Here is a 14886-nt window from a genome sequence, read left to right as displayed (position 1 = left end):
CGCATGTCTTAACCCTATGCAGGAAGTCGGAAGTGGACGAAAATGAATGAAACTCAGAACGTCAATATCCCTACTTTGTGATTGTCATTGCGAATCTGAGACCAATTTAAAGCTGCGATGGGGCTGGAGCCTCTCGAGTTTGCAGAATGTTTAACAGACAGTCCATTCTTCCGTGAAAAATTGCATGATCATGAGAAGGAATTGGAGCGTACTAGTAAGGCCATCAAGCTGCTGATAAATGATGGGAATAACCTTTTGCATGTCGCCAAAAGTAAGTACACATCGGAATTACGGTTATCTCGAAATTTACGCTGATGTCGCGCTTATTTGTTTGTCATTCGCATATATTAGAGATAATGTGTAAATAAGTTAGCGGCACCGCTATCTCTTGTAAACGCCCACTCCTTGGAATTAAGTCTTGGCCGGGCCGGCCACTTCGACAGTGAATAGGGATATGAAGCATCTACACTTGTTTTAAAGATGACATGTTATCTTCTTTCTTTACATGCATGGCTCTTTTTTTGCAGCACATAATATTTATATAGGACATCATTTGAAAATTATATAATTGATAGAGTGAAAATACTTTTTTAAATTTCAAATTATGTAACACTGTTAATGTACACTCACTAAAGAAAGAATTTAAAATGAAAAAAAAATGACCAAAATATGCTGGAGAAATTTCATGCGATTTTGGAAAATTAATGATTAAATAATATACTTCTGTATACATTGATGTAGAGATTTCATCTATAAATAATGAACATTGAACAATGCAATTTTATCTTTGGGTGAATCTGAAAACATAATTTTAACATTTGCTTTTAAAATGCTTTATATCATGATATAGATGGATAATTAAAATTGGACACTATAGATGTCCTATGTTGGGAAACAGAAATATTTTGAGAGACACTGTATTATAATTATTGGAATAAATTTAACATAATATCATGCAATACAGAAGTTCATACAAATATACATATACATATTCATACATGTATACACTGCATGGATATCACGATGATCTCATCTAGTAATATTGGCCATTATATAATTAAAAGTATTGATATGATTTATAGGCAAATGGTTCATGATTGAGAACTAAACTGACAGAGACTGCTTAGCTATACATGTATAAATAGTTTTATGAACCACCTGATCTCTGAATGCACCACATCCCAGCTGGACTTGAGATAAATGTATACGTATCATTTTGTCATCAGGGAAGTTTTTGGTCTGTTAATGTTTCAATGATTTTATCTTTTTAAGCCTATAAAGCTATGGCATTTACAACAGTGCAGTTGTGACATTTCTACCCACAGGCACAGGCCTTAGTAAGTTAGCAAGGGAAACAATAGTAATATAGCAGGCATATAATCTAACTAAATCACTTTGAGAAGCTTAATGTACCTTTTTACAATGCAATTACACATTTCGTTATGACATGAAATGTTTTGTGTTTTAACTTTTAGTTTATTTTCAAACTGTGTGGTTAAATGTTATATATCAGGGATTCCAGTCGCATATTAATGTGGGCCACTTTACATATATATACAGCATTTTATGAATTAGCTTACATGTACATGATTTACGGTGGTATTATATATATATAGCATATGATATGTTATTGGGATCTCAACTTGATCAAATATAAATTCATGAAAAGGAAAATGTATTTTCCATCAAGATATATGTTTTCTTAAGACGTCACCTGAAGTTTTTCTTAATCTAACACAATAATGATTGTGTAATTTTAAGTTTTAAAATAATGCGAAAAAGCTACAGTGTACATTATCAATGCAAAATTGTAGGAAATGCCTATACATTGATACATTTGCATGCAGTATGTACACATGCAGTATGTATGCTATATGTATTTTGAAGTCCTATATCCTATAGATGTCGGGTAAGACCTTGATAACCTGTTAATGATTCTTTCAGTAATTGATATGACTTAATTGTTTTCTATCAACACCATATGACCAAGAATTTAATAGTTCATGTAGGTCTATTAAAGGCAGAGACCACTGGGGGAACATTTACTGTCGAAACATAAACACACTTCTCCCTAAAGTACCTTAGCTGCATACCATCAAGGAACATGTACAGCCAATTTTGATCTGAATGAAAAACAGATGTCTACAAAATGTAAACACAAAGTTTTGTCTGGTAATTAATTATTTAAGCAGTGCAGCTTAAACTATACTGCCATATAAAACTGGTATGCATTCTTATCGATTAAAGTCTCTACTTTTTTATATCAAAAATGTAAAAAAAAGTATGTATGTATATATATATGTATGTCAGTCAATCTGAAAATATTTTTTTTTTGTATTAATCGAGAAAATTATGCATTTTGAATCAACAAATTTCCTGCATTTAGGAATACAAATATAATTTGTATATTGATACCATTACATTGTTTTCTGGCTCATGCTTTTCCTTTGTGGCTAATAAGCTTGTCCATATTGTTGAGAATCCTATGTACATTATATATAGTGCTGCAGCAATTCTCTGTAATGGGATCATCCATGTGAAGGACTCACTTGAGAAAATCTTACAAAAATTATTATGACAATAACACACATGGTACTAAGCCTTGTAGTGGATGGGTAGAGTAAGTCATAGCTTTCTGTGTCTGCACATGACATGCTGATGGCATATAATGATGATTTAGATTTTAATTGACAGTTACATCAAGATTTCATCAAAATGTCATTAAAAACACTTGCAAATTGATCGCACACTGTAAAAAAAAATCATGTATATTTTGATTCCATTTTATTGAAAACAATAAATTGAAAACACAAATCTTGTTATTTTCTTTGTGATGTATACTGTGTACCATTTGCAATTGTCACAAGTTTGATTTCTGGGTTACAGATCTTGGCCTTGCTCAGCGGAAGTTTGCCAACAAGCTGATCGACTTTAAGTTTGAGTGTATTGGCGAGAAGACGACTGAGGATGAGGACAGGATAGGTATATATAATACAACCAAGTTAGCATCAAACCCCTTCCTGAATCACAACATTATAAAAATCAAAAAGTTTTGCAGCTTTAATTGAAATTGAGACAACTAAAACTGGTTTCATTTTTGCAATCTGGCTTTCAGAATACATGTTTCTAATTTAACCATCCCAATGATTCACTAATCAAATTTTCACTGTCATAGCAATTGATATCCCTCGAACTATGGCTTTACAGGTACCTGTATATATTTCAATTAATTCGCATAGGAATTTGGATAATGAACTACATTTAGTCATTTACATTATGAATTAATATTTTTACTTTGTTTGAAGTTGAACAAATATGTAATGGTGAATCTAAAGCAAAAAAGTTAATGGATCATATTTTTTCTAGAAGTTCAATGCATATATATCATTCAACTCATTGATAGAATAGCATAACTCGTCTAATAATGTGATATACTAAGGGTATGAAATAATCTTGTGCAAAACCTGTTTATTTTTTTTCCATCAATCACTGCTCGTGACTAAAGATTTTACTTAAGATTCTTAGCTAGAATGTTCAGTGGCAGATTTATGATATTGAATGTTACATTTTGCAACATAGTTATATTAGTATACCAGATATGATCATACCAGTAGTATTATGAAGACAATGATATTAGCTTTTTATCAGCTACTCAAAAGAGAGGAATGACCCAGTAGTCCATAAATCTACTGGGAGAGTCCATTCTTAGTTTGGTGGGATGATAGGTTGCAGACTTTTATATTGGCCTCCCGGGACAAGATAGTCCACACTGTTATTGATTTTGTGGACATATTTGTTGAAATCTTTTACATTAGAGACTGTGCATGGCCATTCTTGTGGTTTTGTCATTGACCCAATCACATGTGGTACAATTCAATTAGACTTTGTACTCTGTTGTCATCTTAGAACACCAAGTTCCTGCACTTTATTGATTCAATTAAAAACAAAAACTTTGACATATTTAGGTGTAATGTTATTTTACCATTTTTAAGTGGAAAATGGACAGAATTTAATGGAATATGAAATACATTTAATATGTTGATAAATATATTTGTGGAAATTTCCTTTCCCTCAATTTGATTTGTGGGTAGACATATTTGTGGTTAATATTAATCAACATTAACCGAAAATCAGTCCCAAAAACAGTCAAACGAGAGCATCGTCATTGTACCTAGAAAGATATATTGGTTGTTCTGTTATTACCAAGGAAGTTCAATACAACAAGTGAATGTTAAATACAGTCAAACTTGCCTAGTTACCAACTCTGTATAAAGACCACCTGCTTAATTAATAAGACCACTTTATCAGGGTCCCAAATGGTCAATTTCAACACAATGTCTGTAAATTAGAATATTAAAATTATCAATGTAATATTGCTTGCTGAATTTTAGCTGTCTCCATGAAGATAAGGGTTTCCAACTAGGGGGAGATGATCTGGAATTTAAATTAGCTAGGATAGTCTTTCAAACACGGGGAGATAATCTGGAGTTTACAATCAGACAAGATATTCTTTTATTTATTAAAAATCACTTGGGACGTCAGGGGGTTAGCCAAACTGATTTCAACTTAAATAACTATATTATGGAAGTCTTTTTAATATTTTTAGTTTATACAATAATTATTACTTACAGAACAGCTGTAAAACTTAATACCGTATTTATATTTAAAGATTTGTGTGATCAGATCGGTAACACTCTAACATTTGTTAATTATTTAGAAAACCTGTAATAATATATTAACAAATGATACAGTGAAACTTATTTTGAAAAACACTTGCCCTAATTTAAGATTTCAGTCTTATTTTACCAAAACAGGGTAATTAACATTAAAACTGGGCAAGTTTACACCAATTTTCACTTGCCCAGGAGCATGTTTTACTGGTCTCGGCCCATCTAACCTGGGATATTTCTTGCCCTGATTTATAAGAGAAAAATATTACTAGGTGGTGTATGAATGCACAAAATACCTGTCATATGCAGCTAAAATATATTGTCTGAATTCAAATGACTGTGCATTTTAAGTTTCACACCAGTGACTTTAAACTAGAGCATGGTGGATGTTACATTCTGACTTATAATGTATGATATCCAGATTCATGTACAGCTGCAATTCATCTAGTCACTCAAATGATAACCTGTTATTTGATCCACTTTGTACATGAAATGTTATTCTGCACATTTTTGAGTTCTTAAGATAATGATGGTCTTTTGATCTGAATGACCCTATCTAATTAATGTTGCTTTGAGTGTGTGGTGGGTAGGCACTTGATACACACATATCTATTTATATCTAATAGTCCAATATCATCACACTTATAAATTATGATAAACACTGGTACCATACAATACTTTGATATCATATATCCTGTGGTGTATGTATATATAGTACACATGATTTGGTAATAGCATCCGGATGCTCTAGTTATTCATAATTGTCATGTTATTGTTATGATGAAACACTAATATGAGGCTTGATTATCAAGTAGAACTCATGAGCTCTTCAAACGAAATGTTCTCAGAAAGGAATCATTAAATCAAGTTTCATGAAAAGGTAATGGTCACTACGTACATACAAACAATTTTGTAATAACATTATACCAAATACAAGCTGAACACTTTAGATCTGATTTTATTCCTATGATTTTCCTAAACCACACATGAAGTTGATAGATACTAAATGCAGCGTATATATGTATATGCACAGATTCCTTGCTAATTAGGAACATAAAATACTGGCAAAACACATGCCACACCTTACATTTTATACTGGCCGAAATTGGTGAAAGGATAACTCTCCCACTGTTAAATTGTATCCTTACAACAAACCAGACACTCCTGTAATTCTGGGTTTTAGCATTAAAGGATGAAAGCAGCATGTATGGTATACATGTATAGCTGTTTTAGGATTATCAGATTTCTTATTCACATATATAATTAAGCACTAGTTGAGCTCTAAAAGAACTGACCTGAAATTGTGCTTTTGTTTAATCAGTGGGCAGCATCATAACTCTTTAAATTAAATATTGACTTTGTTTCATCATTGAAGTTTAAGTTGAGATATGAAATTAAACAAAAGTCCTGGAAACAATAGGTACAATGGTAAGGTTTATAGGACAATGGATATAATGTATGTGCTTCAACTTATGTTCAATGAAAACTTTCAAGAAGGCTAAATACCACAGAATGTATCTTTTTCTCAGACTTATAATACTGTCTAATTAATATAAGCTGATATATATATATGTGTATACACCTTTAGCACTGTCAGACATGCAAATATACTTGGTATTAATAGAGATGTTGTTAATTAATGGTACATCACTATTCTGTCACTGCCTGTCATCATGTAGTGTTCAAGACAGCTTTTGTTTTACTATTGTTTATTTTACTATATATTGCTTCAGACTTGGATGTACTACTGTGCTACAACACACTCAATATACATGTATATACACATATATATACATACATACAGTAGCCAGATATTTCTTCAGCAGGATACACATAGGAACATGCCAACACACATCATCCACAAATATTTCTCCTTTTTTTATGACCCTCATTCCCCACCAGATGACCTTGATGTGGTATGATCAGTTGTGAAGTTTTACTTTTTGTTTGTTCCTCGCCTTGTGTAGGGTACACAGTGTATAATGATTGATCACAGCACTCACAGATAGACCACCAGTATAACATCTTCCCCCACTTCCCCCAAGTAAATATCACTATACATGTGTTCATTGCATACTTCTGGATCATCTTCAGGAACTCAGAAGTTTATTGTAGGCATGTGGTGTTTCCCTCGTTAAATATTTGGGGAATGTGATGAATGTTTAATTGTTTTTATTGATCTTCCTTCACTTTGTTGTTGATTGATGCCTGGTTCCTTTACAAAGCTCAATCTGTAAAACTTATTTCTGAGGAGTATTATATCTCTGGAATGTGTCCAAGATTTCCTCCCATATGATCAAAAATCACAAGTTACCGGAATAATACTGAGTTATGTACATATAGCTATCATCATTCACTTGTACAAAACTAGCGCTGGTATCAGCATTCCTCATTAATCAGACTTTCTCCAAAGCATTCTCTCTGTTTAATAGGTTTAGACTAGAGGAATGCTTTAAACTAAATCAAAGCAATCCTATTTGTTCAATAACATTTAAGAAGGAAATATATAATAATACCAGTATGTATAATGAGACTCAGTTCATTCTGTGCATTCTGTTTCTTTAATTTAAGATCTCTTATAGTAATAAAGTTACCTCTGTTAGTATTATTCTTGCAGCAGCTAAAACTATTGAACAAAAGAAACTGTGATGTCGACTTTGACTACATTATTTAATATTTATTAACCATAGCAATAGGCACTAATCCACAATTTTCCTCATGATTTCTTGTTTTGCATAACTAATATAGTGATAAGAAAAATTGAAATTAAGTAGATAGTATATTAGAAATTTCCACATTAAAATATCATACATATTGACGTCATTTTGAGTAATACGTACATACAGTTCAATCTTCTCTCATACATGACATTGTGATGTTACCGGTTCTCGAAACTTTTATCTTAATTTTGAAAAAAAAATTATCTTCAATATGATTCCTAGTGATTCTATTTTCACAGCTGGAGCTCTCAAAGAGTTTGGCAGACTGATCCTCCGTGTGGAAGACGAGAGAGACCGAATGGTGAGTGGAAAATGTTTTGATTTTGTACATCCAATTTGATATGTGTCAAATGAATTAAAAGTGTTGACAGTAGAAATTGCTTTAAGTTTTATGCTTGACAAATACAAAACTCACCTGAATTTCACATATTAATTAGTTTTGGCCTGATGTCTTTAAGAAATTTATCATTGATGTTATTAGTATTCATTTTAAATCTTAATTATGGGTCTAAAATTGTGTTTCAGATTTCTAATGCTGCTGACCAATTTCAAAGACTGGAGAAGTTCAGGAAGGAACAGCTTGGATCTGTCAAGGTTGGATACTTTTACAAAGTTGAAGACAGAAGACTTAATATTTGATATTTAGCATTAGAAATTTGACTGCATTTATTATTGCAAGCTGTGTGGAGAATTTCAAAATCAGTGGAGCAGTGTTAGCTTATATATCCACCTGTTTCAGACACTGCTTTAGAATACATTGTATCAAGTACGGCTAGGACCAGATTAGGTATACATGTTTTTTTCAATCTAGCAGATTATTGAAGTTCTTTGATTTCAAGTAAAGGATATTCACCTGTACATGTATGAGTATTTATATGTCTATGGAATTACACTCTTTCTTTCATGATCAGAGTATTCAAGTCATTAAATGCTAAAATGTTTAATATTGAAATTATATTTTAGGATGAGAAAAAATCTTTCGATAAACAGACAGCCAAGATTTGTCAGTCTATGGAACGATACCTGAACCTAAAGACCAAGGTTAACGACAACATGTTACAGGAGGTAAGAAAAAGAAAATTATGATAATATTCATCATGGCATATCATGATACTATATTAGGTCTACAAGGGCAGATAACTCCATAATATGGATTAGACGGTATGGCATAATTGACTTTATCAAGACTTTTAGGTACTTGACAGTTGATACTTTAATATTTAATTATTGTTTGCACAAACAAAAAGTTAAAACAATACTTTTGAAAAATATCATTATCACTCTGTAATGATATCGAAACATGCAAGGATGTTCTTTTATTATGGAACAATTCATTAGTTTTGTAGGTGATAAAATGATTGATGCAAATAGTAGCAGTAATCCACTTTCAAAGTATTGTTTAACTATCTATTGTAGGCTGATGCCCAGTTAGAAATGGAATGTCGAGGATTCAGGGAAGCTTCCATGAAATATGTTCTCAAGGTTCAAGAAGTACAGGAAAGAAAGAAGTTTGATTTTGTAGAAATGGTAAGCACTAGTATATAGCAAAGATGGAATCTCGTCCAAAATAAAGTCATTTATTATATGTCTTAAAGTGATAATAGATGGTCTTTATTACCTTTAGCAAGGTATTTTAGCTGCAGTTATTTTCCCCTTTCAATTTCCCTCCCATTTTACCTAATAAACAAGGTATATAATTGTAAAACCATACAGTTTCATTAATGACAGACAAATTGTATGTCACCATACAAAATATTTAAATAGATATTTAAAGTGTTCTAAAACTATTTTCTTGGGTTTTTTTTTGGTTTTTTTTGTACCTTAACATGTTTGAAATCACATCTTTATTCTTGTACCTTAAAACTTATTTGAAGCAGTATATTAATTCTTGTTATCCAGTAAGTGGCTAATAAAAAGTTGCTATACATTGTCTTAATAAAATACTTTTTCTCAAAAACTGTATGATACTCATGAAGTTAACAGTTAAACTTATAACCAATTTGATAAATTTATTTCAGATTTTGGCATTCATGTACAGTTTGTTCACATTTTATCATGAAGGTAAGTAACCAAATCACCCAGCTTGAAGTGATGCATAGAGAAATTTTTAATATTCCTTTTCTGCCAAACATTTCAAAGCAACACATCCCGACAAGATCATCATTCAAAGAAATTAAAAAAAAAAAATGTAATGCTGAATAACCACATACAACACCACAAACCAGGCCCTGATATCATGATACAAACTTTAGAGAAAAACAGAGTTTAGTCAAAAACTTTACTGTATTACTAAAGTTACATATTAATGAAGTGATTTTTGGTAAATGAAGTCAAAAATCCTATACTCGTTTTGATAGACCTTTTCATTAAACCCACACATCTTTTCAGGATTTGAAGCAAAGACTGAATTAAATGATTATTCATCACATCTACAGAAGATACTGCAGAAGGTAAGCACTAATGCCAACGTGATTAATCGGTTATACAGTAAAACAACCATTTTATCAGCACCACCAAAATCATCATCATCATCATCATCATCATCATCATCATCATCACCTCTATACTCACCACCACCATCATCCTAATCATCATCATCATCATCATCATCATCATCATCATTCATACTCATCATCATCAGCATCATTATCATCATCATCACCATCATCACCTCTATACTCATCATCATCATCATCATGATCCCTTCTATGCTCACCACCAACATCATCCTAATCATCATCATCGTCATCATCATCAATCATCATCATCATCATCATCATCGTCATCATCCCCATTCATCATCATCATCATCATCATCATCATCATCATCATCATCATCATCATCATCATCATCTCATCATCATCAGATCATCATCATTATCTCTATACTCATCATCATCATCATCATCATCATCATCATCATCATCATCATCATCATCATCTCATCATCATCATCATCATCATCTCATCATCATCAGATCATCATCATTATCTCTATACTCATCATCATCATCATCATCATCATCATCTCATCATCATCAGATCATCATCATTATCTCTATACTCATCATTATCAATATTATCATCATTATCATCTCATCATATCATCATAATCAACACCACAATGATATTTTCTGTATATGATATATACCATCTGGTGACACACACCTTGTAATTGTAAAATTTGGATAGTATTTTAGTCCAAAATATAGATTTGATTTTAGAAAAGTAACATTATTTATTTATTTAATGGCTTATAGTTTCACAAGTTCAGAATGTATTTCAGATAAAGTGGCTATGAGAATTGAAGCCATGGTGAATTTTAAAATGTGAATTTAAATTTCTTCAATTTGAAATCTGTTACAAATAATTTCTGTGTGTACATTACAAATGAGATCTTTGTTTTAAGATTGTATACATCATGTTGGGGTCTAACATTTGATACTCCTGTAATATATATATATGTCTCACATGACAGTGAACTCCTCATTGTGTATTATTGTGATCAGGAAACACTCATGCTTTTAATGACTTCCTCATTAGTCCATTTTGTCTAAGTAATGAAATATGTTTTGTTTATACACATAGGTATGTTTCAATCATTTAAGTGTAGAAATCTGTAAAAATAGGATACCATTAAATATGAAATTTTGTTTCTTATAGAACAATGTACTTATGTATTTGTCCTACCTAAGGTAGCTATACCATACAAAACAAAGTAGAAGAAATAGTATAGCTGGCCTAGTTATATTTCCTCACATCACAACAGACTGTGTGTATTAATTATTATGTAATTGTTCTTTGTGATGTTTGTATCACTGATCTGTTATATAACATATTATTTTCAGACGAGGGAAAGTTTTGAGATGACTCGAGAACAAACTGAAAAATTGATGTTAAAAACTTTAGACAATAGAGGAACGGTAAGTTGAAAAAGAGGTGCTCTGGAAAATAAAGCAAAGGGAAGGGAGGTTGGGTACAGCACAGTCACTTCATGATCAGTGCATGAATATACTCAAGAATTTATATTAAAGGGAAAATTATACATTTGTGCATGTAAATGTCATCTTGGTTTGTAGTTAGTTGGAATTAACAAATAAATCTGGAATTAACAAATAAATCTGAATAATGACTTAGATGATTCATTAATAAGACTTTCTGCATAAAAGTCTGTTTATATGCAGATTGGTTTAAAGCTACCATACCTTTGCATATTTCTTACAAATACATTTTATTACACTCTTCATTTTGGGGGATTTTGCAGGAGATGCCTGATCAGGTTTAAGTTAAATCCCTTTGTTGTCTAGCTAGATAAACTATGGGCTATTTTCCAGTTGAACATATATATGCTTATGTATGGCAATGGTTTTTTAAGGGTACATGACATTGTGTGTATTACCTGTTTAATTCAGTCAATAAATTACTTAGAGGTTGATCAGGACAGAAAAATAAATATGAAAAGTGGGTGTTTGTAGTCATGGTCTATTGCTATAATTATGTGAGAAAAAATATGTTTTTCTAAAATCTGCTATAAAATGAGCGAATATTTGATATTTTGATATTGTCAGTACACGTACATGGTACATAATAATGTTATTATTTAGTATGAAATTATTATTACTTAAATTCCTTCAAAATGAAACGGAGACTTGTTCTTTTATGATACATGTATACGTGCAATAGTATCAAGGGAGATAATTTAAAAGCTGTAATGTATTCTGCGCTTTGCACTGTCATGTGATTAGTATAATACTGATGCTAAATAAAACACAGATCTATTGTCTGAGAGGAGTAGGGGTCGCACGCTGATGCTTTAGGCAATCTATAACTTGCTGTTAGTAACCTGTTGCATTTTAACTGTTTTTGCTGTGTATAAACTCAAGATTGAATATGAATTACTGCAGTACGTATATATAATACTAAGTTGCCTGTAGAAATCATATCAGCCAAGCAACATCAAATCTAATGTAATGTGAGAGTTACTGTACATGTGTAATAATTGTATAACATCGTGTGACACTGTGTCATTGTGTTTGATTCTGTATTTCCTTCCTCATGCCTACTACCCAGGCTGCTGAGATGTTGGTAAGCATGCCTCACCAAGTATTTCCTGTTGTATTATAATAACATTAAATATTTAGTTCCTCATCTCTTCTCAGAAATTAAAAAAAATGCTGCACCATCTGCTTTATTTCAAGCTATGAAACCATTTTTAAAAGCTACCTGCAACATGAAAGTACATACATGTATAAATAGACTGGTCATCAAATTATTGACTAAGGTACATGCTATATAAAAATAGACTGACCATCAAATGATTGACTAAGGTACGTGATGTATAAATAGACTGGTCTTGCTAGTACTGTCTTGCTTATACATGATGTAATGTTGATGTATAAATAAGATTATGATAAGGACTGTTATAATAGATTGGCTTAAAAATGGTATAATAGACTGTCTCTAAATAATTTGTAGGAAATACACTATATTTGACAGTGTAAATAAAATAAATTGAAATTGAATTATTTGAAATAAGGCAGATGTTACTTATTTACTAATCTTTAAATTATTTCCTTATTTGCATGTACCCATACTATTACCTTTATATTACCAGGTTGTTTTGACATTAATAATTACCAATGATTTAACAACTAGATGACTGACATTTCTGTAAAAATTCAATTTGATTTTTTCAAAATACATAGAAGGTAACCGATCTATTCCGCCTTTACAGAGTTATCTGTCCTTGTAGGAAGGTATCTTTTAATACAACATGCTTTAATGAGTGTAACATCAAATATTTTAGAGAAAACAATGTGAATGTCACTCATAAAGTAATTACCGTATTTGACCCAATAAGTGCTCAGGGTGTTTAAAAAATTTAAAAAATGAAAAGGTGCTAATAAGACGAAATTATTGCAAATCTATACATTATTGTGTAGTTTTCGTTTTTAGTTGTGCCTGGGCAATAGAAATTGAGGCTTCAAAATGGGGGAGGGGCGCTTATAGGGACATGGACACTTATTGGGTTGAATACAGTAGGTCATATTGATACTACCCACAAGGGAGATAACTCTTTAATAGGGTAAACAGAACAACATTTTACATACATAGAAAATTTTAATGTATAACATTCACATTTGGCATATATAGATGAATATATCACTTTGATTATTTACTCAATTACAAACTTCTTTTCGTCTTCTTTTCGTCTCACATTCTGTTTCATATAGCTTACCAAATTATTTGCATGTAGTACATTGCTATTTTTGTGCATGTAACATCAAGTCAGTGTGCAGGTCATGTAATTGTAACAAATAATATAACATTTGGATATTGTATTGATTCATTATCCTAATCTCCCTCTCTGATATAATTTAGCAATAAATAATTGCTTACCAGGTACATAATATGAAATCCTTGCACACCTATTCTTAACAATGCTGTGACATTATATCTACAAGTGCTGAAAAACACATCATGCAAGTAGGTCAAGTACCTGTATTATCAGCATTTTTTCTTTTCTTTTTTTTAAGAATTTCAGTATTTGTTTGATGAAAATCATAATTATTTTGTGCAGAAATATGTTATAATACTATGATATGTTTCAGAAACCTGTTAATCAGACAGGAGCAAGTAAGGGATGTACAAGGGAGGGGTATCTCTACCTTATGGAGAAAAGTAAGTGAAACTAACAGATACAATATCCACACAGGTAGTATATAGCAAGATCATATATCCACACAGGTAGTATATAGCAAGATCAAATATCCACACAGGTAGTATATAGCAAGATCAAATATCCACACAGGTAGTATATAGCAAGATCAAATATCCACACAGGTAGTATATAGCAAGATCAAATATCCACACAGGTAGTATAAGAGTCAATAGTAGTCAAATATCCACACAGGTAGTATATAGCAGATCAAATATCCACACAGGTAGTATATGCAAGATCAAATATCCACACAGGTAGTATATAGCAAGATCAAATATCCACACAGGTAGTATATAGCAAGATCAAATATCCACACAGGTAGTATATAGCAAGATCAAATATCCACACAGGTAGTATATATAGCAAGATCAATATCCAACGTATATATCAGATCAAAATCCACACAGGTAGTATATAGCAGCAAATCACACAGGTAGTATATAGCAGATCAACACAAGGTAGTATATAGCAAGATCAAATATCCACACAGGTAGTATATAGCAAGATCAAATATCCACACAGGTAGTATAGCAAGATCAAATATCCCACAGGTAGTATATAGCAAGATCAAATATCCCACACAGGTAGTATATAGCAAGATCAAATATCCACACAGGTAGTATATAGCAAGATCAAATATCCACACAGGTAGTATATAGCAAGATCAAATATCCACACAGGTAGTATATAGCAAGATCAAATATCCACACAGGTAGTATATAGCAAGATCAAATATCCACACAGGTAGTATATAGCAAGATCAAATATCCACACA

The 14886-nt window shown here is 31.6% G+C and overlaps 1 protein-coding gene across 5 annotated transcripts in view; it reads left to right on the top strand.

Annotated features, from left to right (window-relative positions):
• Positions 1-14886, top strand: part of LOC138327777 (rho GTPase-activating protein 26-like) — a 39852-nt gene continuing 24966 nt past the window's right edge. For 3 of the 5 annotated variants that reach the window (XM_069274144.1, XM_069274147.1, XM_069274148.1), the window contains exons 1-11: positions 1-271; positions 2887-2982; positions 7630-7691; positions 7916-7984; positions 8354-8455; positions 8807-8917; positions 9409-9451; positions 9779-9840; positions 11239-11313; positions 12461-12475; positions 14002-14071. In XM_069274144.1, the coding sequence (XP_069130245.1) occupies positions 118-271; positions 2887-2982; positions 7630-7691; positions 7916-7984; positions 8354-8455; positions 8807-8917; positions 9409-9451; positions 9779-9840; positions 11239-11313; positions 12461-12475; positions 14002-14071 (859 nt within the window). In that variant the 5' untranslated portion in view covers positions 1-117. The remainder of the gene's footprint in view (positions 272-2886; positions 2983-7629; positions 7692-7915; positions 7985-8353; positions 8456-8806; positions 8918-9408; positions 9452-9778; positions 9841-11238; positions 11314-12460; positions 12476-14001; positions 14072-14886) is intronic. The other 2 variants (XM_069274149.1, XM_069274145.1) reach the window with 1 other exon arrangement.

Source organism: Argopecten irradians, chromosome 7 (assembly GCF_041381155.1).
Source record: "Argopecten irradians isolate NY chromosome 7, Ai_NY, whole genome shotgun sequence".
Classification (NCBI taxonomy): domain Eukaryota; kingdom Metazoa; phylum Mollusca; class Bivalvia; order Pectinida; family Pectinidae; genus Argopecten; species Argopecten irradians.
This window is presented reverse-complemented; position numbering and strand designations above follow the sequence as displayed.